This window comes from Alosa pseudoharengus, unplaced genomic scaffold, assembly GCF_046254945.1.
Source record: "Alosa pseudoharengus isolate Yale_2024_CS ecotype anadromous, Long Island Sound unplaced genomic scaffold, YU_APseudo_1.1 YU_APseudo_1.1_scf_6, whole genome shotgun sequence".
Lineage (NCBI taxonomy): Eukaryota > Metazoa > Chordata > Actinopteri > Clupeiformes > Clupeidae > Alosa > Alosa pseudoharengus.
In genome coordinates this window covers 26,078,334-26,105,127 of record NW_027468848.1, presented here as the reverse complement: position 1 = coordinate 26,105,127, position 26,794 = coordinate 26,078,334, and the positions used below count along the sequence as shown (strand labels likewise).

At 43.5% G+C, this 26,794-nt stretch overlaps 1 protein-coding gene across 1 annotated transcript; it reads right to left on the bottom strand.

Annotated features, from left to right (window-relative positions):
- Positions 1–5,832: 5,832 nt before the first annotated feature.
- On the bottom strand, positions 5,833–25,851 carry mxd1 (MAX dimerization protein 1). Its single transcript, XM_076270102.1, has 7 exons — positions 24,754–25,851; positions 24,511–24,657; positions 23,718–23,817; positions 16,033–16,062; positions 10,059–10,173; positions 9,559–9,718; positions 5,833–8,207 (listed from the first exon to the last, which is right to left on the bottom strand). Exons 2-7 carry the CDS (start codon positions 24,575–24,577, stop codon positions 7,978–7,980), a joined length of 702 nt encoding a protein of 233 aa, XP_076126217.1. The 5' UTR covers positions 24,578–24,657; positions 24,754–25,851; the 3' UTR covers positions 5,833–7,977.
- Between the last annotated feature and the right edge of the window lie 943 nt (positions 25,852–26,794).

Sequence of the window (26,794 nt, the reverse complement as noted above, 5' to 3'; positions counted from 1 at the left end):
TCAGCAACCCCTTATCAAGCTCTTGTAGGCCGCGCACTGTGTGCACTCCGTAGCCGCAGTCCAGACATCCCCACCACTGCAATGTCCCAGTGACCATTGCACCTGATTCTGCTTAGTCAGTTCGCATGTTGCACGAGAAAGCCAGAGGCTGCCAGAGGAGTTTTAGGTGCAGACTACATAAAACATTCATGAAAGACCTCAGCTGCATCTGAGGATCTGGATATGGCACAATAACCACGGTAAATTTACAACAAATATGATCAGAAAGTAAGTGAGCCTAGTTATGGAGAGATGGCGTCAACACGTAAGACCTGTGTAGATGACTCATGAGATTAATTATTGGTTGTAGTTAAAAAGTTATAAATCAAGTATAGTCTATAGATCTTCTATTCTAAAAAACAGCTGTTTTATTATTACAGTTTTATTATTTTATTACTGAAAAGAGTGTTGCCTTTATGATGACTAGGCCTATACAACGATAAAGCCTATACGCAATGATATGTTATGTAGTTTTCTCTTAAAAGGGGTAGGGCCTACACGTTCTTCATTGCCAAATAATAATTAATGATCGATTTTCAGTCATAATTTCTTTAAAAACCAAACGACTAATATTTAATAGCTGACTTGCACTAAATGCAATAGCCTATGCAGAATATGTGAAACGCAAAGGGTTAATTCGTTGATCTTTTCCCTTTTCCTTCCCTTTTTTCATTGCACACATTTCTGAGAGACGCCACAGGGTGGCAGCTAACGACAAGTAACAGATTACGTCTAAGCAACGCACTCTGTGCTCAGTTCCTTGGTTGTCCAGTAGAGGCATAGCGGAGGTGTTTTAACACAACATGTCAGAGCACTATAATTTGTCATGTCGCGGGATTTCAGAGCTGCTAGACTGGAACCTGACCGGTGGACTGTGGAGAGAGCAGAGGCCTTTCAGGATGACAGGTTAAAATAATACCACCGCCACAGCCAGTATGGTCTGTTCAGAGAGCTGCGGCTTACATGGCAGGTCACATTATGTTCAATCAGGGGAGCTGGAGATATGCACTGTGTCTACATTCCCAAATCTGAACTACCAATAGTGGTTGTCTCTGGATGGAAACCCTTGTCTTTACCTTACCTAAAATTGTCAATCCATTATCTGCCAGTTAGTGTCACAAGGAACCAGCTGATGTTTAATATTCCCCCGACCCATCTTTTCCTTTATTTGTTTTATCTTGAACTGGAACCCTCTCTGAAATTGGGCAGCCAGGAATCCCAACATAAATCATAAACTTCTCTGCCTGTGTGCTCTCAACTCGATCCTCCCAAGCAGTGCATTGTCCTAAATATGGCAACGTGACCAGGCGATTCATATTCATCTTCAAAGGAGCTTTTGCTCTCCTCCCCTGGCTCCCTGGAGATCTCGGGGAAGAGTCGGTCTGTTGGCTCCATCTGTCAGTAGGCCCCGTGGCTTTGCTGCACTCCTCTATGTCGAGTACGGCTCGTTAGCAGCTGAAGAGGATTAGTTGTGTTACATCCGCATTCTGTGCTGTTTGCTGTCACTAGGTTCATTATGTTCCACGTGCTATGGCTGCATAACAGTATTGTTATTCAGTGTGAATGTGAAGTATATCACTGAACAATGCGGTCTGGTTTTGTAGTGTGTCTGTGTCCACAGCTGAGGATATAGGTGTCTTATGGGCTATGTTTGAGGTGGATTGGTGAGACTGTCAGACCATAAATAAATAAATGAAGAAATGACAATATGAAAGTGCAGATCCGCTCATTACCTTATTACATAAGGTTCTGAAAGAAACATCAAAGGCTGAAGATGTTCAGAGCCATTTTTGCTGTATCTTGATTGGAACTGCAAAGACACCTGAAAATATTACATAGTCAGCTTGGTGTGCATTCGGATGACCTGCTGTCTCACAGTTGGTTTGTCTGCACCGTTGTCTGACTGTCACTACTCCCAGTGCCATCCTAGACCCTATTGTATCTGAGATAAAAAATGAGGACAACTGCAGCAGTGGGCAGCATGTTACATCTCAGCATAAGAGAGAGATGAGTGACCCAGCCATGTGCTGGTGGCGGCAGCAGCAGCAGTGGCCACCACAGCTCGGAGAGGTGAAGGTCACTCTCGACTGGAGTTTGCATGCACAAGATAAGCTGCTGGATTTGACTAATCTGAGACAGCTTCATGGAGACACCTGAAAGGCACCGATGCACTCTGACCTCTGCGACACTGTGTAAACACACACACACACACACACACAGACAGACGGACTCACTCACTCTCCCTATTACTACAGTCAGATAAAACGGGCTGGTGTCAAACAGCGTCATCATGACACTTCTAGGAAAAAAGAATTCCAGATTCACATTTAACGAGATGTGCTGAAATAATCTTGATTACACACACAGTATCTCTTCAACCAATGGAAATGATGTCAAAAACAAATGTTACTTAATGTTTGGCCCAAATACACTACACTTTTATCAGGCATTTGCAATGTCCAAATTCACCCATTCTTCTCTGTTAAACTATTTGCGAAGTAGCATACTCATCACACAGACATCACATGTATCACATCACATGAAAGAGCTTTTTCTCAGCTTTTAAATGATGTTAGCCGGTAGTTGCTGTGGTAAACGGTTCGTCACCAAGTTATTTAATTTGATCATATTATTCTACAGTTCTGCGCCCATCTCCATTCATCTCAGTGGAATACTTCACAATACTTCACAATACTTCACGTCATGTTTCATACAGTGATGCAGGTCTACTGCTGTAAATAGGCTAAATAAAACTTTGATCATTTTTATGTAGCCTACTGTATAACTTTGGCCTTTGTGCCTCTCTCTGGTACCACCACATTGGTGTGGTTGGCCAAATTAAGCACATTAAGTCACACATACAGGTGTGCTTCTTGACACACCTGTTCTGTACATTTGCTTGCCAATGCAAATGTAATAAGCCAACCATGTTGCAGCTACTCAATGTACAGATTAATTTTCAAGCAGTCAAGAGGTTCAGCCGCATGCATCAGAATATCCCAGACACCGAAGACCACACCAGCAGAAGTTTATACAGGGTTCTACTCCTGATGGCTTAACACCTAAACCTTAAAGCACATGGAGAACTGGCTAACCTAAGATGGACAGTTCAGTCCCGAAAAACCAGCCATCAGCTGGTTCATCAAATATCACTTTCTGTTGTGACCTAAAGATATGTATTCAACACGAATGCATGGTTCATTACAGGTTTGTGTCTACACAACAGTTCAAGCTGATAGTGGTGGTCAAACAGCCATCTGATGGGCTTGAGGGAGAATAGTATTGTTGTATCAAAACCATCATGTCCATTTCATGTCTTGCTAGGGTGAATCTAATGGAGTTATCTATGGGTACCAGAGACTTGTCGATCACATGGAGTAGGGAGTGAGGACACTTCTCACCAAGCCTTCTGTCCTTCAGCCATGCCTGATCCAATCTAGCAAATGAGCAAAGGACACTTCACCTGCCCACTGCCAGGGATTTGGAGTCTGAATATGCTCTGCCTATAATTCCCGAATCCCTACAACAGCTTGATTGACACTAGGTTGACAGCAGTTGTTTGAACATCCAGGATATTAACGGTTAAACATAACATAGAATGAAGTGGCAAGTGCTTGGAATCAATGAACTTTCCATTTTGCTAGTATTGGCTTTCTTTTCATTAATAAGAACAGAGTTTTTTTTAAACATGTTTTTTTTATTGAATTTCTTTTTCTCAACATCCAAATTGTCCAATTCTAAAAAGTGACAGCACAAAAAGATGTCCATCTTTGATTCTACAGCAGACACAAACATCTGACTCACATCTGACTGAGGCCTGAGTCTGCTCCGACCTGTGTCTATGCATTTGTGTGTGTGTGTGTGTGTGTGTGTGTGTGTGTGTGTATGTGTATGCATGTGTGCATCTGGAGAGAGCAACATGGCAGAGACATAGTCTCAGGCAGGAATGACCTTTTCTGATATACATCCGTTTGCTAACCATAAACATATATTTTGTCATGTTATATTCATCCCATACATTGTGTGTGTCTTTAAGGCATCAGCCATTTTGTACCCTATATGCACATAAACCGATATATACAAAAACAGAAGAGAACAAAATGACATTTGCTTCCCACGGTGACATCCATAGCTGTGATGGGACGGAGCGATAGCAAACTCTGGGCATGTATATTTCTTTCCATCATTAATAAATACAGTAGTAATTTTTTCAAAGATCCCACATCTGTTACAAAGGACAGATGTCGAAGCACCAAAAAGGTCTTCCAAAGGAGTCTACAGAGGCTGGGGAAAGCCAAACCTGACTCTCTGCACCATGGATGAAAAGAACGGACCACGCTAACAAAGGGGCGGGTGGGGGTGGGGGTGTGTGGAACACATAACAATGCGCATGGGTGTGTGTGTGTGTGTGTTTTTGCAGGGTATTCACATGGAAGGAGGGTGCATTGGTGGCTTTAAGACATGACATGGCTTCACACCGAATAGCTTTTGAGAGTGAGAGCCTTTTTTGTTTGATTCTGCACCTTTTTTCCATACTTGTAACAAGTAAAAAGAACACCAAGCATATCCACAGAAATGGCATTGAAAAAAATGAAAGGAAAAAAAAACCTCTCCCTCAACTTCGCCCCTCTCCAATGGGGCTCTTTCTCTCGTTCTGTTAGACAGTGACGGCACGCGCACAAAAATCAAACACATTTCAACAAGATGATACAAATCATGCCGACGCACCCAAGAGCTGGGCGCACATTATCAGGCAAGCTAATGCTAACCGCCACTAATGCTATTGACACATCCCAAATTCCCAAGGCTACATCTTTACTTTTCAAACTTCAATATATTATTGTTTTTTTATCGATAAAGAAACTACACAAGAAGCTGCATTCCACACACAAATAGTGAATAATATTAATACAATAATAATAATAATAAGTATTATAGCAATACATTTTAGTTTTCATCAGAATAGTTTTTTTTTTTTTGGTGCATTTCTTTCAAGTTCTTGAGAATTTTGCAGGCTGAGTGAGGTCCCACTGGCAATGAGTTGGGGAGAGGATGACTAACTACATTCAGATACGGAATCTCTTTTCTCCTCTCACTCTCTCTCTCATCCCTATCCCTGTGTGTCCTCCATTTTACACACTGCCAAAACTAAGGGGAGGAACAGCAAATGAGGAGCCATTTCCTGTTCTACACTCTCAGGCACTCCAAAAGGGCCTCAACCCAGCAATGACTCTTCTTACTATAGCAGCATCACCTACTGCACCAAAACAAGGCTTCCCTTTTCCCATTTTATAAACTTTTTTTCGCCGCAAGTCTCTGTTTTTCAGCTATTTGCATTTTTTTTGTTAGAGAGGACTTTTGTAATATACCCTTTGTGTACAAGAACAAAAAAATGTAAGAAACGTTCAATATCAACAAAACTGATCAAATGTTTTTTATTCTAAAGAACACTGTGTTCTAGCTCTAGATGTACACAAATATTCCAAGTTTAAAACAGCTCTAATGCCAAACAGATTCACAATGCTGTGTGCAAAATAAGTTTCACATAAAAACCTCACAACTGGAACAACAAACAAAACTACTCACATAAAAACCTCACAACTGGAACAACAAACAAAACTACTGAGGCAATTCCTACTTAAATATTAATATATAAATATTCATATATATATATATATATAATTTTTTGATACATTTGTTATTTAAAGTATTTTTGATCAATAAAAAACATTTGATATAGTCCTCTCTTCTTTGTTAAACTATTACATAAATGACTATCTGCAGTCTGGCAGGACAGTAAGAGTGGTACTGCAGTGCAGTACTGTACAGCTTTGAGGACACACACACACACACACACAGACACAGAGTGACATTGAGCCTCAGCTTCCGACAAAGTTAAGGACAAAGTTAAGTCAGCGGTCCCCTTTGTGTTGTTGGGTGACCTCTGGGTGAATTCTGTCGATTCCTGCATCCCCATGCATTTACTGTAAGCTATCACACCACATACAACCATCCACCCGACCATACACACACACACACACACACACACACACACACACACACGTCCTCACCCACCATGATACTTTCGTTATTTTGACTGCTCCCTCTTCAGTCAGATGTGGAATGTGCTTTTAAGATTGCTTTAGTCTTTCCCTTCTCTTCCTCTATCCATTGGATAGATGACATGGAAAAAAAACACACACACACACACACACACACACACACAAACGTCACTGTCTTTAGAAGGAGAGAAAGAGATGGAGCACCCTGATAAAAAAATGTTAAGCCCTATTCCAAATCCTCTCGCACCCCCTCCAAAAAATGCTCTTTTACAATCTCATGCTGCACACAGTTCTCAAAAAACAATATGCCTTCTCAACAGTGGGAGTGTGTGTAAAAGCACTGGGTTAGGCAACATTAAATATAATAAATTATGATAATTTGTTTGAAATCATCAAAAGAATCACTGATAAATCATAAAGAGGCTAAAACAGGCCTGCCATCTCTCAGCAGTTCAAAGTACACTTCAGCTGAACTGGGGATCCACCTCAAGAAAAACACCTGGTTGGTGGGTGTGTATTGCTGCAGCGCTGCTGCCATGGAAACACCAATCTAGTGGTTGAAGGAGGCGATGACATCACACTTGGTGCTTAGAGTCTATAAACTCTCATGGGAGAGAGGTGGGGGGGTAAGGGGGCGAGGGACAGTGCAGGTAGATCATTTTTAAGACTAGCTAAAAACACTATGTCCCAGTGCATTACTACAATAGCTGCAGTCCCTTTGCAGAGACGAGAACATAAAACAAAATAGGAGACGAAGAGTAAATTTAAAAAACAAAAACAACAACAACAACAACAAATGCACAGCTCTTGACCCAGACAAGGCCTTCCCGTACTCTATTTTGTTTAAGTGCAAAATCCCATCCTCTGATAGGTCAGCTGCGGGTCAGGTGACCCAGCCCTGTGTGTGCCGCACCTGCAGCTGAGGGATGGGACGTTGTGGGGTTTGCAGGGGTCAGCACAGGGGGGGGGGGCGCGAGGATGGGAAGGCGGTCAGGAAGTTAGCGCTGGCTGAAGCCGAGAGGCTCAGAAGTGGCCCCCACACACTGACAGGCAGACAGGCAGTGAGTGAAAGAAACGATCACATTCTCTGGCTGAGGTATGGTTTTTTTTGTTTGTTTGTTTGCATTTTTTTTGGTTTGTTTGTTTGTTTGTTTTTGACTGAAGCAGTTAAGAGGAGATGAGGTGACTGAGTGAGTGAGTGTGAGTGTGTGTGTGTGTGTGTGTGTGTGTGTGTGTGTGTGTGTGTGTGTGTGTGTGTGTGTGTGTGTGTGTGTGTGTGTGTGTGTGTGTGTGTGTGTGTGTGTGTGTGTGTGTGTGTGTGTATTGGGGAAAAAAATGGGCAAATGAGAAAGCGAACAGGAATGAACAGCAACTGAAGCCCTGCATGTTAAGGACAGGTGGCAGGCGGTTGGCTATGGGAAGGGAGCGGAGAGATTCTTACAAGCTGACTGGCTGGGAAACAACACAGGAGTAGCTGAATCTTCAAAAACAACACTGCTCTGACCAGGAGGAGCTAACTCCTAGCACTCAAGGCGTCTGTCTGGGACAGAGGTGATAAGGTCCCACACAAACACACGAGACTGATGGTGTGCTCTGGCTCTGATGGTGACGGGTGGCAGCGAGTTGTGCTAGGCATGTAGGCATGTGGGCAGGGCGGGGGGACCTTGGACTGATTGACAGGTTGTTGGCATTGGCAGCAGCTGTAAGGGCTGAGTGAAGCTGAGCGAGTGAAGTGCATGAGGCGGCGTACAGGAGTAGGGAGCGGGCCTTCGGGGGGTAGGTGGGTGTGTGTGTGTGTGTGCGCGCAAATGGGCCGAGGAGATCGGGGGGGGGGGGGGACGTAAGTGGGGGGCATCAGAGATGCTCTGACGCGCCCCTAAAGGCTGCCCAGCACAGGGCTCTTGGGGCTGTTCTCCTGAGGGGTTGCCAGGCGACGCAGGCTGGCGCTGGAGTAGCCCTCGTCGCTGCCACTGCTGCGCCAGCTCGCCCGCTCGTCCCAGTCGCTCACGCTGGAGCTGCTCCACTCCAGGTCGCCCAGCAGGCAGTCAGTGCCCTCCACATCCACGTCCACGTCCACGTCCACGTCCACGTCCACATCGAGCTCCTCTGTAACGCACACACAAAGGAGTTAACATACATGTACATCAACAAGCATTACCTTTCTATCAAGGAAACTCAAATATACTGCCATTATTTAACAAACACCACCTATTATGTGTGATTTTAGGACGTAATTTTAGTTCGATTGCATAGGCTTTGTGTCAATGGCTGATATCTTAAAGGCCAAATGTTGTTAATGCCTTTGTAACCTGTGCTAAGTTTACTCTATATACACTAAACTATGCTGGCAGCTTACGTATTCCTAGAATTTTGAGCTGTTCTGATGAAATGCATACAGAAAAGTAGGCTAAAGGGCCAGACCAGACCAGGGTTTTTCACAACATAAATGTAATCAACAGAGCACTTGGGATTTCACATATGCTATCCTTACAATAAAAAACTTGGACAGAAACAGAAATAAATCACAGGCAGCCGGTCATACTTAGGGAAGGAATTCAGTGCATGACTGAAACTCGGCTGACATAAAACGGGTAACACAACTATGTGGCCGTTCTCATTGTGGCCTTTGTGACACTATTTGAACAGGAATTAAAAGACTCAGAAACACTGCGTATGTCTCAGAAGTAGATTTAAGTGTAGTTATGGAAAATAAAAGCAGAAATGCAACATGACAGAACGTCACAGTAAGTCAACACATAAAAAAAATATTATAAGTGACGCATAACCAGTGCAGCCTTAAGAGCAACTCACAGTTTTTTCACTCCAAGAGTTTGACCCAGAACACTAGATGTCTGATAACGTTCAAGAGGACAGTAGCACACGGCACTATTGTACTGCACTGCACTGAGATTAGCCTGTGTCAAGTTAAAGGTTAAACTCGGGGGGGGGTGTCTGTGCGTATGTCTTTAGCCTTATCAGAGGCTCATTTGTCTGAGCTGACGACAATAATCACGCTGCCTAGCTGAACTATATCTCCGTGTGCCTTGTCTGATATGACAGAGCTGACAGGACGGTGCTGTCCATGTTCATGCAAATGAATGAATGCACATTTGTGTGTACAGATGTATGTATGTGTGTGTGTTTACCCTGGTCTCTTTTTCCTAAGGAAATGGTGGGGCCCACATTGCCTGTGTGTGTACCTTGGTAAGAGTCTGTTTTAAACAAACTGACAGCGGGGCTCATTGCTGTCTATACATTAAGGTCTATGTGTATGTGTATGTGTGTGTGTGTGTGTGTGTGTGTGTGTGTGTGTGTGTGTGTGTGTGTGTGTGTGTGTGTGTGTGTGTGCATTATGCATGTTTACGCTTGGTCTGTGTGATCCTTCCCTGTCTGAAGACCGTGGAGCCCCTGGTGTCTGTACATTTGTGTGTGCGCGTGTGTGTGTGTGTGTGTGTACCCTGTTCGGAGTCTGATTTGTCTGAGGACACAGTGGAGCCCGTGCTGTCCATGCGCGTGCGCTCCACCCCCAGCTGCTCCAGCCTGCGTCTCAGGTGCCGCTGCTCCCTCTGCAGGTGCTCGATGGCGTGCTGCGCCTTCCGCTCGTCCTCCTTCAACCGCTACACACACACACACACACACACACACACACACACACACACACACGCACACGCGCACACACACACGCACGCACACACATGCATACACACACACATACACACACACACACGCACGCACACACAGGTATATGTGGTATATGTCTGATTCAGAAAATGACCATCAGAGGGATTGGGCTAAGGCTTTGAATAATGTCTAAAAGCAATCTCTGCAACACAAGCATACATCAGGTAAACAGACTTGTCCCACCCACTGACACGTACAGCTTTTTTTATTGCGGCCTTGATCTACAAACAGGCCGCTGACAGGCTCGTGCTTGTAAGCACACGCAATTTAACACACCTTTATGTGTTCCTTGGCCTTCATCAGCAGGCTGAGAGTGGTATGCCTGTTGGAGTCTGGTCCCAGGGGTACGAGTGATTTTAAGCGTTCCAAACACAGCCGTAAGTGTGCCCGCCTGAGACAGAAACAGATTAGCAGAGTTGAAATGAATACCCCAGACATACATAAAGACAGACAGACAAGCAGACAGGCCAACCACCACACACTCACAGACAACAGTATACCCTCATCATTTTCCTGTGACCAATTTATTCAGTTAAATGAGAGGTTCACGTCAGACGCTTCCAATCATTTTTGTTTCTATTTGTGGCACCACTCTATGCCTCTACCTTTTATCTCTCTCTCTCTCTCTCTCTCTCTCTCTCTCTCTCTCTCTCTCCTGTGCTCAGTGTCTCTCTCCGTCAGTGCTGTCTATGCTGACGGTTTTGGCAGCTGCTAGGGGTGTGGTGGGTGGCAGTAATCACATGACGCCTGTTATGCAACCGCCCCAAAGTACAGCACTGGTGCCACTGTATACGCACGGAGGCGGGGGGGTCATAGCCTCTCGCTTTTAGTGCCTGCGAGCGAGCGTGTGTGCGTGCGCGTATGCGCCTGTGCGTGCGTATGTGTGTGCACTCCATGCAGAACAAACAGTAGTTTCGCTCTCTATATATATGAATCACAACACTGAAGAGTGGCTCAGAGCAGTGTGTTTCGGTTGAGATTGAAAGCAACTTTCATGTGTCTTTGTAAGCAAAAACTGTATGTGTCTTCCGAGGGAGTGTTCAGTATCGGTATGATTGGTATCAATTCACGTGAACGGTGAATTGATACCAGTCACGTGAATGGTGAATTGATACCAGTCATGTGTGAAAATGCAGTTTTACTTGGGTGTGAATTGGCACTTGGCTGTTCTTGAGTTCAACCTTCTGCTGACTCTACACTATGGTCAGGTGACATGTCCAGCTCAAGGCCAGTCAAAATGACAGGACAGGAGCACAAGAGAGGAAAGGTGGCCCTCAACAGTAGAAATAATTGAAGGTGAGTGTGTGAGTATGTGTGTGTGTGTGCATATGAAACTGCGTGAGAAAGCCAGACTGATGGATTTGAAAGTTGGCTGGCAGTAAAGATCAACAGACCTGAAGAATACAGTACATATAAACACACACAAACGCCATTCTCTGTCCCTTGTTTACTCACTCTCCCTCTCCATCCATCTCTCTTTCTCTCTCCACCCCCCCCCCCTCTCTCACACACACAAATTTGGTCACAGCCTCTTGTTCACAAGCACGCACACACACACACACACACTACTGTCACTCACTCAATCCTGACCCTCATTCAAAGGCACGCAAACACACTCCAAGAGCAATGCAGCGAAGAGCAAGGGGTGAAGGTTTCCACCCCATCCTCTCCTGTCTTGCTTTCCACTGGTCTGTCCAAAGGGCACCAGACAGGCTTTACATAACTTTACTGCTGACAACTTCACTGAACGGCTGATATAACAGGGCTTAGGAGCCTAGTGTTTGTTAAACACAGAAAAACTGCAGGCTGTCCCATCCGCCCACAGACACACGCGACTACAGTATGTCTGGCATACACAGATCTGAGAAGGGGGAGAGACAGACAGAGACAGAGAAAATGGGAGGGATGCGCCATTTAACATAGCAGTTGATTCTCTGCTCTGAGCTAAGATAAATGCTCTTAGCTAAGACAAAATGTTACCATACAGTAGACAACTCTTAACATATCCAGCCATACTGGGGGTATAATCGATTTGGGATGCCCATCACTGACCACTGAGATTTAACTACCTTTCAAACATTGGTGTCCATACCCTCAAGCTAACTTTGCAAAAGTTAGGCCACCATAACAGAACGTGATCTGGACTATGGCTATACATTCTTGAGGTGTAGGCTTCCCTTCATCACCTGCGCTCTGTCACCTTGACTTCTGGGTAATTGCCTTGACCCCTAGAATTGAGAGTAAGCAAGGTCTGCGGCCCTGGGGGGTTCTGGTTACAACCAACACCAACCTAGTCTGGTCTCTGGTGACTAAGGGCATCCAAGCAGACTGGGCTTTTCTTTTTTTTTCAGACCAAATATACATAATGCATTGAGTCGTTAGACAGGGCCTGGGGCTCATTGTGCTGCATCTAAAGCAAGCAGAGAATGTCTCAAATTCTGTCTAAAGTCCTTAGAATGTTTAAATCTCAGTCTAGCTGCTGCAAATGTGCAGTCCTTTTAGTCAATGCATGAAGCCCCACATCCATGTTGGCCACATTCTGCACTAGTATTTGAATAAGCAGCTAGGTATGTGGCATTTGAGTTGAGACTGAAACATGCTAGAGCAGGGATTCCCAAACTGTGATACGCGTACCCCCGGTGGTACGCAAGCTGCCACTAGGGGGTACGCGAGATGAAAAGGGCAATGGTGGAAAGGAGTTAAAAATGATTAATTAATTAATAATCAAATTAATTCATAAATAATACATAATTTCGAATCGGGTTATAATGATATGGAAACGTGAAATTATAGGAAATCATTTGTAAACTATAATAGGCTATGTTTTCACAGTTTCGTTGAAGTATAGGCTAGGTAGAAGGCTGCGTAAACATGGAAAACTGGCTAAAAACAGGGACACTGTCCAAAAGGCCTAATTAAAGCGGTCGAAGAGGAGAAGCGAGAGAAACAGAGCAGGACACAGGTAACGATGGGATGGTATGGGGGGCAGACTAATGGAGGTGGAGATGGAGCACAGGGGATAAAAGAAAGAACGAGACAGAAAAGACTGTGCGAAGAAAACGAAAGTATGATGAGGCATATAGCCCTCGGCTTCACATGGATTGGGAGACAGACTGCCCAAAGCCACAGTGCGTGGTCTGCAGTGAGATGCTATCTAACCATTCTAATGTGGTTCTCCACACTTTTTAGCGTGAGAGCTCATAGACCAGTTGCACATTTTGATTTTGTTATCATGTAGGGCGGCTAATTAAACACGATGCCTGGAATGCGTCAATAGAATGTGTTACTTTTTTATGTGTTGGATGGTGGGGGTACGCGAGCCGAGTCAGGATGTAGAAGGTGGTCCGCGGGGAAAAAAGTTTGGGAACCGCTGTGCTAGAGCGTAGATCTCCAGGGGCAGAACTAAGCACTTGTCCACAAGGCTCTCAGGTGTAAAACTCTTTCCCTTAACACTGTGCACGGTTGGGCCATGGAAACGAATGTCTTAACCTTAACGTCTGCCGTGTTAATGAACCTGAGCCTCCATGCTCTTCAGGGGGACCCCTCATGGGGGACGAGTGAAGTAGAGCATGAAGGTCTGATATGCAATTACTAGAGGTGCATGAATATCAGTGGTCGATGCATTATTCACTGAACAATACTATTACATATTTATAAAAGTGGGGAATCAAGCTAGAGCCAAGTAGAAAGAGGACTGGCACAATATTAAGGCAGAAAAGTAGCACATGTAGTGATGTTTTGTAGAATCTTAATACACAGGCTGTACTGTAAAAGGCTGAAATAGCCTCCCAGGAGTGTAAGCAGTTGAAGCTGAATGATTGTGACACAGCAGTGACCATCCACATTAACAGTGAAAGGGTAGGGAGTATCTGATTGCTCAACTCAATCTGTATTAATATATCAACCAATTAAAAGTTTCAAATGGAACTGTACTAGTGAACAATTTCCAGAGTACAACTAGGTTCATTTTAACAACAGCTTTCGGTGGAGTTTAAATCATAATTTCAGCTCTATAAAATTGCCCATCACAGAAAGCTAAATTCCCGCATTTACATGTCATTTGGCAGCTGATAAAACAACTTCTATGCTCGTTTAGAAAGACAATTTGTGAGGATGTGCCAGCAAGTAAAATATATGGTGTTCCATTATTTCTTATGCAGTGTAATCTCCTATAAGACAGTAAGTAAAAATGCATACACATGCATTCATGATTATGTTAAAGGGGAAATCTGGTGATTTTTCACATAGATCTCCGTTTCTCCAGGTCACCGAGTACTGTCAATTTTAACCTAGCTCGAGCATATTCCTGAGCCACCATGTTCACGCCCCCGGAGTGTAGCACTGTAGCTGCCTGGCTGCAGCCACTTGAGCTTGGTAAAACCGATTGTTTTTGTTTTTTTCGTCGGAAACCCTTTAAGTACTTTATGTTTCCCCTTTAAGTACTTTATGTTATTTACATGGTGAATCCTAAAGAACTATTTATTTGTTAAATTAAATAAATAAATGCATGGCTCCATATGTAACCTTCACCACACATAATATGGATGGCAACTTTTTAACAGTGCCAAAGAAAGCCATAACAGAGTGTCACTTGTAGTTATCTGCATAACAATTCCATATTGGTGCATTTCATATTTAAACTATGCTCAAAATTGGGTGTATAGCAATTTATCATCACAGTCTTCTGAAATGCTCCGTGTCAAACAGCTGATGTACCGTGCGTGCAAGAGTGTGTGCAATCCACCATTTTATTTGTGTGGGTTTGAGTTCAGGCCATTGTGTTTGTTTTGGTCTCCCACACACTCCATTATGGTGTGGTGGGAAGACGAAGAGACAAAAAACCTGAATAAAATGTGCAACAGGGCAGGGCTGGGCAGAGGGGTCTAAGCCACGATGGGCGTTAAGGCAGGCAGGCAGGCAGACAGGCGGGCAGCTGCAGCAGATGGATAGGGGCAGCAGGCATCACTGAGCCTTTTGATGGCTGGCAAAGGAAGATGACAGGAGGGCGGTGTGTAAAGCTAGCTGCCATGCATTGTTAGTATAACTGTGCGCATGGAAGTGTGTGAGTGTGTGTGTGTGTTTGCATGCTGTGCCTGTGCGAAAACTATCTGCACAAATACATGCAACTGTGTACATGTATCGACCTGGGTGTCCTGTACATTTGCACATGTGTGACAGTGTGTAGCCATGCGTGTCTGTGTGTAAGTGGGTCTGTTTGTGTGTGTGTGTGTGTGTGTGTGTGTGTGTGTGTGTGTGTGTGTGTGGCACGGATGAAACTGTGTGCAAGGGCTGCAGACACACTCTGCCGAGCTGCTGCTAGCATGTATTATTCAGGCTGTCTGCTGGCTGAGCCCAGCTGAGCAGGGCTACACATGGGCCAAGAGAGGGAGGAGAGGAGAGGGACAGAGGAGAGAAGAGGAGAGGGACAGATGAGAGGAGAGGAACAAAAGAGAGGTGGGAGAGGGGAAGAGAGGAGAGGAGTGGAGAAGAACAGAGGAGAAGAAGAGAGGAGAAGAACAAGAGAGGTGGGAGAGGAGAAGAGAGGAGAGGAGTGGAGAGGAGAAGAAGAGAGGAGAGGAGTGGAGAGGAACAGAGAGGTGGGAGAGGAGAAGAGAGGAGAGGAGTGGAGAGGAACAGAGGAGAGGTGGGAGTGGAGAGGAGTAAAGAGAGGAACAGGGCAGAGGTGGGAGAGGAGAGGAGTGAAGAGGAACAGAGGAGAGAGGAAAAGAGGAGAGAGGAACAGAGGAGAAAAAAGAGACAGAGGGGGGGACAGCCGTGATCATTAGCGCTGCCACTGCCAGAAATGGAACACCTCGCTGCAAAAAACCCACACTGTTACGGTCTCTGTTCACGCCAAGATACTCAGTTAATACAATCCTTCCTCGTCACCATCATCATTAATATCATTATTTACAAAGTGTGGCATTTACCTGTTATTTGTACACTCATTCCTCATAATAACTTACTTATCACAATTTGATGAATGCTTTTTTGATCATATTATTTTGGCTCAAGTAGAAGTAGCAGAGAGATGAGGCAGCAAAACTGTTGTTTTACATTACAAAATATTCATTAACTTTTCATTCAGCCCGAATCAACCCTTTACACACCAAGACATACAATCCATACCACAGTTTTTAATGATGTCATAGCCTCACTAGAGTGGACACAGGAAAAGATATGTAGTCTAACGAGACAAGCAGACACACACACACACACACACACACACACACACGTGGCTGTGTCCTACCTGTTCTTCTCCATCTCATTATGTGTCGATCTGTGGGGAGAGAGAGGGAGAGGGAAGGAGAGAGAGCAGAGGTTAGAATCTCACTAAGGTGAATGAATCAGAGCCTAGCGCCATGCTAGAGATTAATTCAGATACACTCCCCCCCGCCCCCTCCGGTTCTTCAGTGGACTGCAGGATGAGCTAAGAGGTAACAAAGTACAACATGTATCTGTGTGTACATGTATGTGTATTACAGACTGCTCTAACAAACGTGTGTGTGTGAGCGTGTGTGTGTGTGTGTCCATGTGTGGGAGTTCAGACAGAAGAGACCTGCAGTTTAGAGAGATATAGAGAGTAAGAGTGTGTGTGTGTGTGTGTGTACTGAGGGCAGTTGGAGCTGGGATGTGAGTGTGTGGGAGTGGAGACGGAGGAGGCTCAGTGCGGAGCGAGAGAGCGTTAAATGAGCGAGGTGCACAGAGACGGTCGGTCAGGGGTATTTTAAAGAAGAAATGAAGAGGGCACTCAGCCATGCCTGCAAACACACACTCACATCTCACTCTCTTTCTCTCTCTCTCTCTATCTCCCTCACACACACACACACACACACACTCTTCGCAATCTCCTTTTCATACATGCCACCCCATTACACACACAAAATGTTTATTTGCAGTTCGATTGAAGCTTATTGTCACGTTACAAAGTTTACACCCCATGCTAAAGTTAACTAAAAAGAGGAATAAAAAAAATTATCTTTTGGAAATTGAATAAATAAATGTTCTTCCTAAAAATACAGGGGCATAAGTATACACACCCTTATGTTAAATTCCCATAGAAGCAGGCAGATTTTTATTTTTAAAGGCCAGTTATCTCATGGATCCAGGATATTATGCATCCTGATAAAGTTCCCTTGGCCTTTGGAATTGAAATAGCCCCACATCATCACACCCTTCACCATATCTCACGATTGGCATGGGGTACCTTCCATAAGATCCTCAATCCCAATCAAACCAGCTATAGGGCTAACTGAAATAAAACCATGCATGGGTGTGTATAATGCCCCCTGTATTTTAAGGAAAAACATTTATTTATTTAAGATACATTATTCATTTCACAAAGAAAATTGGTGTCCTTGCCTTAAAGGATAGATTTTTCCTATTTTTTTAAATTAAGGCATTAAGATCAATTTCCAAAAGATGATTTTTTATTCTTCTTTTTAGTCAACTTTAGCATGGGTTTGTAAACCTATCCTCACAACTGTAAATAAAATATTATTCAATAGCAGTGTCATGGTTTACGTGCTAATAAGCAGTCTGACTGGGGACTCTAAAAATAAAACAGGATGACATTCAAGTAGATGGCTACAGCCGTAGTAGGTACTAGTCTGTATTTGAAAATGGAAACATCTGAATTCTAAACATCCCTTACAACATCTACGCATTGTTGTCATCCCTCATATGCATATGAACATGATAGATAGATAGATAGATAGATATTATTGATCCCCATTGATCCCACATGTACTGTATGTATACTGTGCGTTATCTCCATATCATATACATTCACTCACTTTCTCTCTTTACAGCTCCCTTTTATGCACACATGGACTTTCTATACCTTCCCCCTCTGTTTCACACACAAATATATGCACACAGAGACCCAGGGGGTAAACTTAGCAACAGTAACTAAAAACACAGGACCGAGATGGCTTGGCTACAAGATAGCTGTGAGGCACGTACTAGGACTACGACTATGCCTGCCTGGCCACCACCCCAGAATGAACACGGCCCTCAGACTGAGGTGTGTGTGTGTGTGTGTGGGGGGGGGGGACGGACATATATGGTTTGAATCCTCCACAATAAAGAGTGAGTCTCTTCACTCTCTCAACTTTACATACTCTCTCTACTTTACATCGGTAGACATCACATCACTGCAGCAAGGAAAAGAACAGCGTAGCAAAATTGTCCAAGAGACCCCCACACCTCCAGATCCAGACACCCTCTCTCTCGCTCCAGCCTGTCCAGTGACCCCCCCACTCCAAAAATACTCGATCTCTGCGCTCTAGTGCTGGACTCGTGTCATCGCTCAGTCCGCTCTCAGATAAATCACCCTGGCCCCACGGACAGGGGGGGCCACATGCCCCCATAGGCACCCAGCACAGAGGCCAGTGGGCCTGGCTTACTGGTTCAGCAGTGGCAACATGTAGGTAAATATGCATGGTGGGGGGGGTGAGCAACAGGTTTGCCATGTGGCTGAGGAATGCAAAGAGAGGCAGAGGGGCCCCATCCAGTCCGTGGTCTCCTGCTCTGGTTGGGTAAGCGTGTGACATACTGTACTGTAGAAGGGGAGGGGATGGGGACAGCAGTGACAACAGGCCAGATGACTCTACCATGTTCACTGCAGGACCACTGCTCCCCACCCTAACGGCTCCTACACACAGCTGCGTGAGTTGCGTTGCTGGAGACGCATCCCATTCACCTTACATGGGCTCACGTCATCCGTTGCCGAACTGAATTGTGGGTCCGTTGCGTCGCGTTTCTCCCGTCGCTCGCGTTGAGAAGTTCAGCTGTTGCTGCACCGACATACGGCACCGGCCAATCAAGCCAATCGACGGCTGGCACCAACCAATCAAATTACGGTTATACTTCAAGTCATTTGCATAGCTACTGTCGGGAACACCCACTCGCATGCGTTGACGGAACGCAACTTTGTGTAGGAGCCGTAATACTTTAGAGCCGAGTTCAAAATATCAACAGTAGGTCACAATGATAAGCATTATACAAAAATAAAGAAAACCTTTTTTTTCCACGATCTTGTACCTTATCATTTTTATGTTATATTTTATGCTCTATATTTTTTTATGTTATATTTTATGCACCGTATCATGCTCTAAGTAATTTACTCGAGATTAACTCTGGCTTAACACAAGCTAGTTTAGACGTGCTGTGGTATACAAGGAATAACTAGCCTGATTTGGATTGCCCAATGAAGGGTTGGAGGAAGATCAGCTAACCCTGGACTTTACTTTGAGAGAGGTGTAAAGGAGAGTCTGTTACCTCTGAAGTCAGTTCAAGTTCAGTGTTTTGATTTACTACTCTCAAAGTGTATGTACATGCAACCTGCAGTGAAATGCTTGCCTACCGGACAGGCTAGACAGACTGCAAGTGTTTACAAGGCTGTGTGTGTACATAATGCACAGATAGGGGATAGGTATTTTGCAACAACTATACAAATCTATAGAGTATGAGGATGTGCATATTATGTTCTAACTTATCACTACAACATATACAGCGGGGAAAATAAGTTTTGAACACGTCAACATTTTTTTCAGTAAGTATACTTCCAATGAGGCTATTTGCATGAATTTTTCACCAGACATTACTATTAATAATAGCAATCCACCCATATAAAAAAATCCAAACATTAAAGTCCATAGGTAGAGTTATGTGTAATAAAGTGGAATGACACAGGAAAAAGGTATTGAACACGCCTGCTGAAATTTCTTAAATACTTTGTGGAAAAGCCTTTATTCATAATGACAGCTTCAAGGCATTTCCTGTATGACGAAAACTAATCAGTCACAGTATTCTGGCTAATTTTGGCCCATTCTTTTAAACAGATAGTCCTTAAATATTGAAGATTCCAGGGGTCCCTCTTGTGAATCCTGATCTTTAGTTAACGTCCAAAACTGTTCAATTGAATTGAAGTCAGGGCCTAGATTTCCTTTCTCTGAAACCAATTGAGAGTTTCCTTTGCTGAATGGTTTGGATCATTGTCCTGCTGGAAGGTCTAGCCATGTCTCATCCTCATCATCCTGGTGGATGTAAAGATTCTCCCGGAACAAAATGACTCCATTCATCATTCCTTCAACTGAATGAAGTCTGCTAGTACCATGAGATAAAAAACAGCCCACACCATGATGCCACAACCTCCAAACCTCATTGTTGGTATGGTATTTTTAGGGTGATGCACAGTGCCATTTCTCCTCCAAATATGGTGTGTATGTAGACATCGGATGTAGACATCCGAAAAGTTAAATTTTGCTCTCACCAGACCAGAATACATTTTCTCAGTATTTCATAGGATTGTCCAAATGTTGTGTAGCAACAGGTGAGGTTTGACATGTTTTTCTTCAGCAATAGAGTCATGCGGGATGAGCGTGCATAGAGGCCATGGCGGTGGAATGTATTACCTATGATTTTCTCTGTAACAATTGTACCTGCTGCCTCCAAGTCTTTCTGGAGCTTTCTCTGAGTGGTTCTTGGATCTTGGGCTACTCTTCTGACTATTCCTGGTCAGAAATCTTGCAAGGAGATCCTGTGCATGGCCAGTTGATGATGCAGTGATGTTCCTTCCACTTGCAGATAATGGCTCCAATACTGCTTGCTGGATGATTCAGAAGTTTTGAAGTGCATCTGTAACCAGTTCCATTGATATGTTTTGCAACAATAAGGTTGCAAAGGTCTTGGGAGGGCTCTTTGCTTTTACCCATCATGAAATGTTTCTTGTGTGACACCTTGGTAACAAAAAACCTTTTTATAGCCCACCAGTATGTACTAACCCAGCTTATATCAATTTGCAGATAGGAGGGATAATTTCTCTAATTACTGATAAATTCCAGTTTGTTCCTTGCCATTCCTTGCATTTGTGTACTGCTTTTTCTTAGCGTGTTCAATACTTTTTCCCTTGTCATTCCACTTTTTTACTCATAACTCTACTTTTAGACATTGATGTTTGGATTTTTATATATGTGTGGATTACCTAAGTTAATACTAATGTCTGGTGAAAATGTCATGCGAATAGCCTCACTGGAAGTATACTTACTGAAAAAAATGTTGACGTGTTCAATACTTATTTTCCCCGCTGTAATTTGTCAGGCTGTGCCTGTGAATTCTAGTGGTAGATCAAGGTACTGCAGAGTTAAATGGAATTAAATGGCTTGTGTGCGTTGATCAGGGGTCATTTAAGAAATCCTTTTTGGGGTCCTTGGCTACATCCTTACAGGATCCATTTGACCTGGTGGGAGAAGCTCCACCGAGAGCGATGAGCAATCTTGTGCTTGTGTGCAGAGCAGTGTCTGTTTAATCCTGTCAGTTAGATTCGTAGGTATTGGAAACAGCCCACTCTCTTCACAGGAATACCCTCTAAATAAACAACATCCTGAAATTCCTATTACCATTGGGGACAATGCCTTCCACAGCGGCATGGTAAGCAACCCTGAGAGTAGAAATGGTCGTATTAGCTTGCCACACAGTCATGTGTGTACAGAGATTAAAGGAGGAAGGAGTCTCAGGATGCAGCCCTGGGGAACGCCTGAAGGCGAGAGCTGATGATGCGTATCAGCCATCACCACCAGAAGTCTGCAAGTCAACGTAGTCATCTTCAATTCTCACCTTTCTATGCTGCTCTGTAATATTAGCATGGGGTTGGGAAAGCTATAATATGTGTAAATACACTGACAAAATCTGAGATGTCTTGGTTGATCAGGGGAGTACAGTCCCTCAGACCTGGTTGCCATTTTACTGGTCCAGACAGTGCATGATATGCCCAAGTCATTTTTCATGGAGGATCATCTTCTTCAACACACCATTTTGAACTGGAGCTCTACGCAGTGGGGGATTTTAAAACAAGTAGTCTTTGCATATCTAGTGTGACGGCAACAACATTTTTATTCATATAAGATCTTGACATCTTTCAATGTGTCAACAACAAAGAACTGAGTGTACGACACCTGAATACAATAACTGAACAGGAAAGCCAGGATTAAATAAAACAGCTGGTCTGTAGCATTGAAAAAAAATCAGCTCAATATTTGATTTGTGCCATACAAGTACATTTTGTACAAAGTGTGTCTGCCATGTGGATCAATATCACACATCACTTCCTAGTTTCTGTGATGTATATTTTATGTTATTGCTAGCTGCCAATACCTCAGCCATAGTCATTTCTGCCAAGTAAGAAATTGGACAGTTTTATTTTTACTGGACTACGTGGACAGGGTAATGAGATCTTTCACATAGAACAGTCATGTTGCATAGTATTCATTCTTATGTAGGCTATACCTACAGCTTTAGCCCAATCAGCACTCTCAGTACAGATGTGTATTGGATTCCTACAGTTAAATGGGATTTTATGAGACCCTCTTTGAGTGCATGCCTGAATGTACAGGCTAGAAGAGAGGGAAATAGAGGAGGAGGAGGACCTCATCTCAATAATGAAGAAGCTGGAGTGTTGGTAGCTGCCTGGGTCTGCCGGAGGAGTGCAGAAGAGAGGGGGAGGGGACTGGGAAAGCACTACAACTAACACACATCCCGATTCCCTTCCCCCATCCAGCCACAGGGAGACAAAACCAGCTAGTACTGCAGGCTCTAATACAGCAGCTACCAGTAACCTGCCTTCCATTGGGGCTGCCCTACATATTACAAAGGTCTACAAACAAAATGCTGGGGAACAGATCCCCCAATTACAAGAAATTCCATCATAGGCCAACCATGCAAACCATGCAAAACGGACATCAACCTACTGGTTAAGTTTGTGGGCCAAAAAACAGTGCTAATGAACGTTTTGATAAAATACAATATCTGGTTACAATTTTTTCAACATACAACATGAAGAAATGACTATACTGTAATCCTTACAGGGTTAGATTTTGGCATTACACTTAAGCTTTACTAGGCTAACGCCACATTCATCTTGAGAAGAGCTGCCATTAGAAGGAGAACTGGTGGTTTGTCACTCTATCCAAGGGATGCTGGCCAGAATGCTGATAATTACAAACCTGGACAGAGCTGGGGTCTGCAACACGTGCAGAGTATTACTGGAAAGACAGCGAAGCACACGCAACCTCAACTTGAGCCAGTTAAGTGGCCCTTTACTAAAGGTCAGAAACAAAGTCCCAAACATATCTGAGAACTCCCAAAGAAAAAACTGGGCACAATCTCATAAAGAGCTAGAACGACTTCACTGAGCGACCCAAACTGGATATGTTCAAAAGACAGAGGAGGGTACCTTGCATACTGCCCAGACATAAATAGGGTCGACCCCTCCTTCACCCTGGTTTAGGTTTAATATCCAGTTATCTAGAGTTACAGGGCACAGAGACACCCTGACACAGATTATGATGGTAGCTGCTTTCACCGCTAGGTATCTTCCTAATCTGGATAACAGCCGACAACACTGTCCTTTGAGGCACATACACTCTCAAGAGGCCTTCACTCTGGCAATAAGCTCTCTGAAGTCATCTTGACACTTTGGGTTTGCGATACTTTTCTTGCAAATACTATTTTTTCTGTAGCAGGGATAGTGACTCACTGTAACTCACTCAGTAAAATGTATAGTATTATATGAATACAGTTATTTTCAGCTGTGCTTATTCACACATGAAACCTGATAACATTCACTAAGTACTAGCTTTTTGGGGTACTGCCCATTCAAGCAGACCAGTAAACACAGAAATCAAGCCCATGGAGGGTGCCACACTGCCTGCACAGATCCACCATTACAGCATACATGTGAGAAAGGATACTGCCCTTAAACCATGCATTGCACAAACAAAGTGCGGTGCATATCCGGCACATAGGTTTTGCCCAGCTGAACCTCTCATCTTCGGAATGTTGTATGATATTCTGTCACTGTAGTGTGCTGAGGGGGGAGGAGGAGAATTTCAAAAGAAATCCCCAGCTTGTCATTGCATAATTAGGTCAAAGTACCTGCTGCTGTTGTTTTTCTTGCTTTTATTTTTCCTCTTTAGATTGTCCCTGTCTTTGTTGCTGGTGAAGGGTAACATAGAGGCATAACCATGTTCTGCTTCTGCAAAGGAAAACAGCAGGGTGGAAAGCAGCATTAGACTCTGATGGCTTTGCATTGTGCACTGAACACATGAACTCTACATGCAATTCGAATACAATTATACTCAAAGGTTCACTCTTGCTAGATACATAAAATAACACGTTTTAAGGGAATATATGGTTCACGAGTCAATGATGTCATATGAACTGGAGTAAACCCGCTAGCCAGCCAAACCACAACAGATTGAGGGGAGGGGGATGCGCTAGTCTCGTCCAGGAAAAAATAAACAGAGGTTGCAACAGGATTTGAATATGAATAACTAAGAAAAGCATTACACATCCATCTTTCTCTATTGTACTTATTGCAAGAGCATCACTCATGAATTGGAAAAAGATTTGCAAGCTGAGCAAAACAACATGTTAGAATCCCCTGCAGAAAAACACGGTTGATGGTGGATGTAATGCTGGTAGCCTCTCTGCTCAGGGGGGTGTATTCTAAACATTGTTATTACTACTTGCTAAAGCTTGATGGTTTTAAGGGTTTGAAACAGACAAAAGTGCAGGACAGTCTAACATTAATCTTCTTTTGAGTGACACGAGTCGTTTCATGGCTGGCAGACATACAGTTTATCTGAGCTGTTCTGTACATAATTTTGAGATCAACATGAGCAATAATCAAACACACAACATGCAAAATGTATGTAAGTTACTGTACCTCTCTCTCTGCGATCAAGATATTCTGCAGCTTCGATCAACATCTGCACCATTCCAATCGCCGCCATTTTCAACAATAACACCGATAAAATGACAATCCGGGTCAGAATTGAGAAAACAACTGTGCTTTTTCGCCACTCTGTTTCCGCTTAGAGGGGATTACAAATAAAATGTTTTCTATTATTTCTGCCACACAGTGACAAGTGATAGATATGTAAGCTTCGAGATACAGTCTCAAGCCTACCAAGCAGGGTTTTCAATGTGTTGCTTCAGCTTATAAGGAAAACAGCACGGTCAAATTAAGTAGCTAATAACAAGCTAGCTGATTCGCTTCCCTAGGAGCTTCTGCTGGTTTGAAGTGATTGCTACGGGAATGCCCTTTTTAACTGAACAAATTCCCATTCAACTATTATTCCTAACAGTGTTACCAAGACCTAACCACTGCACTACAATGTTAGCTCTTTACGTGGAAATTTGGCGATTTGGAAGATAAAAAAGACGACGACAAGCTTATGTGCCTGGAAAAAAGGAAATGCTCAATATCCAAGTTAAATCTATTTTGAATATTTGTTCCAAAGTAACTTCCTTGAAGTAGTTTTAGTAGTCTTTGCTCACTAACCTTAGACTTAAACTGTTTCAACTGATATAAGCTGGCTCTTCTCAGCTAGGTAGCCTAGGTGAACTGTCAAATGAGTAACGTTAGCTAGTGACAGAGAGCTAGCAGCAACCTTTTGCCAGGTTCCTTCGACTGAGTGGTTAGCAGGCTAGCCGGCTAGGTAGCCAATCACTCAGGCAGTTCAGTAAACAAGATATTCTCAGGCAGAAACGGCTGGTAACCTATAAATTGTTCTGCTCGTGTACTCAGACTTTTTGTCAATGAAATAAAAAACGATTACCGAAGACTGCTAGGATAGCGAGGCAATGTTAGCTGTCTCTGGAATATCAAATGATTCCAGCTAATGTACGCGATAATTTTCGCAGTGTTGATGACAACCAGTCAGCTGAAGTTTAAACAGATCTATTTAGCTTTATACTATTTATGTTACCAGCTTTTACAGTTATGTATTGGACGTTACCTAAAAATTGGTCGCAGACGCGTAGCTAGTTAGTTACCGTTAGCTAGCTGGTAGAATGGTGAAAATAAGATTCGTTTCTTTTTGTCATTTCAGGAGGAAAACTAACGTTAACTTGAAGCTAACTAGCTATCCTGGCTGGTATAAAATCGCATGCAAGACTTCGAACGTGTTACATTCTTTTTGGTCTCGAGCTGCACAGGCGACCTGCAACCAAGCAAGCGGTTTGTTTATCAAAAAATGGTAAGCTTCTCAACAGACTGCCTACACTGTCGACCGGTTGCAGAAATGCAAGCGAGAAATGTACACCTTTCAATGGGCTGTGTGGAGTGAACTACGATTGGTGCAGTGGCAGTCAGACGCTTCGCAATTGGCCAAATACACAGTCAGTTTCTCTTATTATGTTGGAGAAGTGGCCCAATCGGTGTCGTACAAATGGGAAACTACTTCTACTTGTCATGTTCATGAGAGGAATAAAACGATTGACTCGAAGCTGAGGAGCAATCGAATTAGTCAGAGTGAAATAACGACCCAAATCCTCACAATTATTGAAATTATTTTATCAATTTATTTAACTTTGAAGTAGTTTGATTAAGGTGAGACCTCATTGTATACCACCAGGGATTGGCTAATAAAAGCAACACCCATAAAGTTGTCTAGGACCACGCCCCCTTCAATGTTCTTCTGTTTGTCCCTACACTTTTTGTGCTCAGCGGCAGGTCAAATTCGCATGCTATGTGTATTCCTTTTTCCTTTACGCATGAAATTATACCCAATTATAAAGAGTAGTCTAGAACTGGTGTCCATCAGGCCTACATACGTTGATGATGCTGCAGGTTTTTATTTCCACCCAACAAGTGCAAACCCCAATCTTTACAATTTACCTGTTCTCAGTGTGCCCCTGTCTGCATTAGTGTGTAGTGCATATGTGCTGGCTGGTTGATAATGATTCTGTTAAGCTCACTGGTCTGCTGAAAAATCTAATTGTACCAAGTACATCAATATCATGCTATATTATATTATGTATAATTTGAGCAGTGTTAGGTTCGTGGCTTCAAATGTTTTCTTTTCGAGAGGTCTAAGTCGCATTACTGAACTTAGCCTATTAAACCAAACAATAATGTGTTGGATCAGGGGAAAGTGGTTGATGGAAGTATTATAACAGGTTAACACATAAGAGGTAGCATTGTCTTTTTCTGAAGATATTGTATT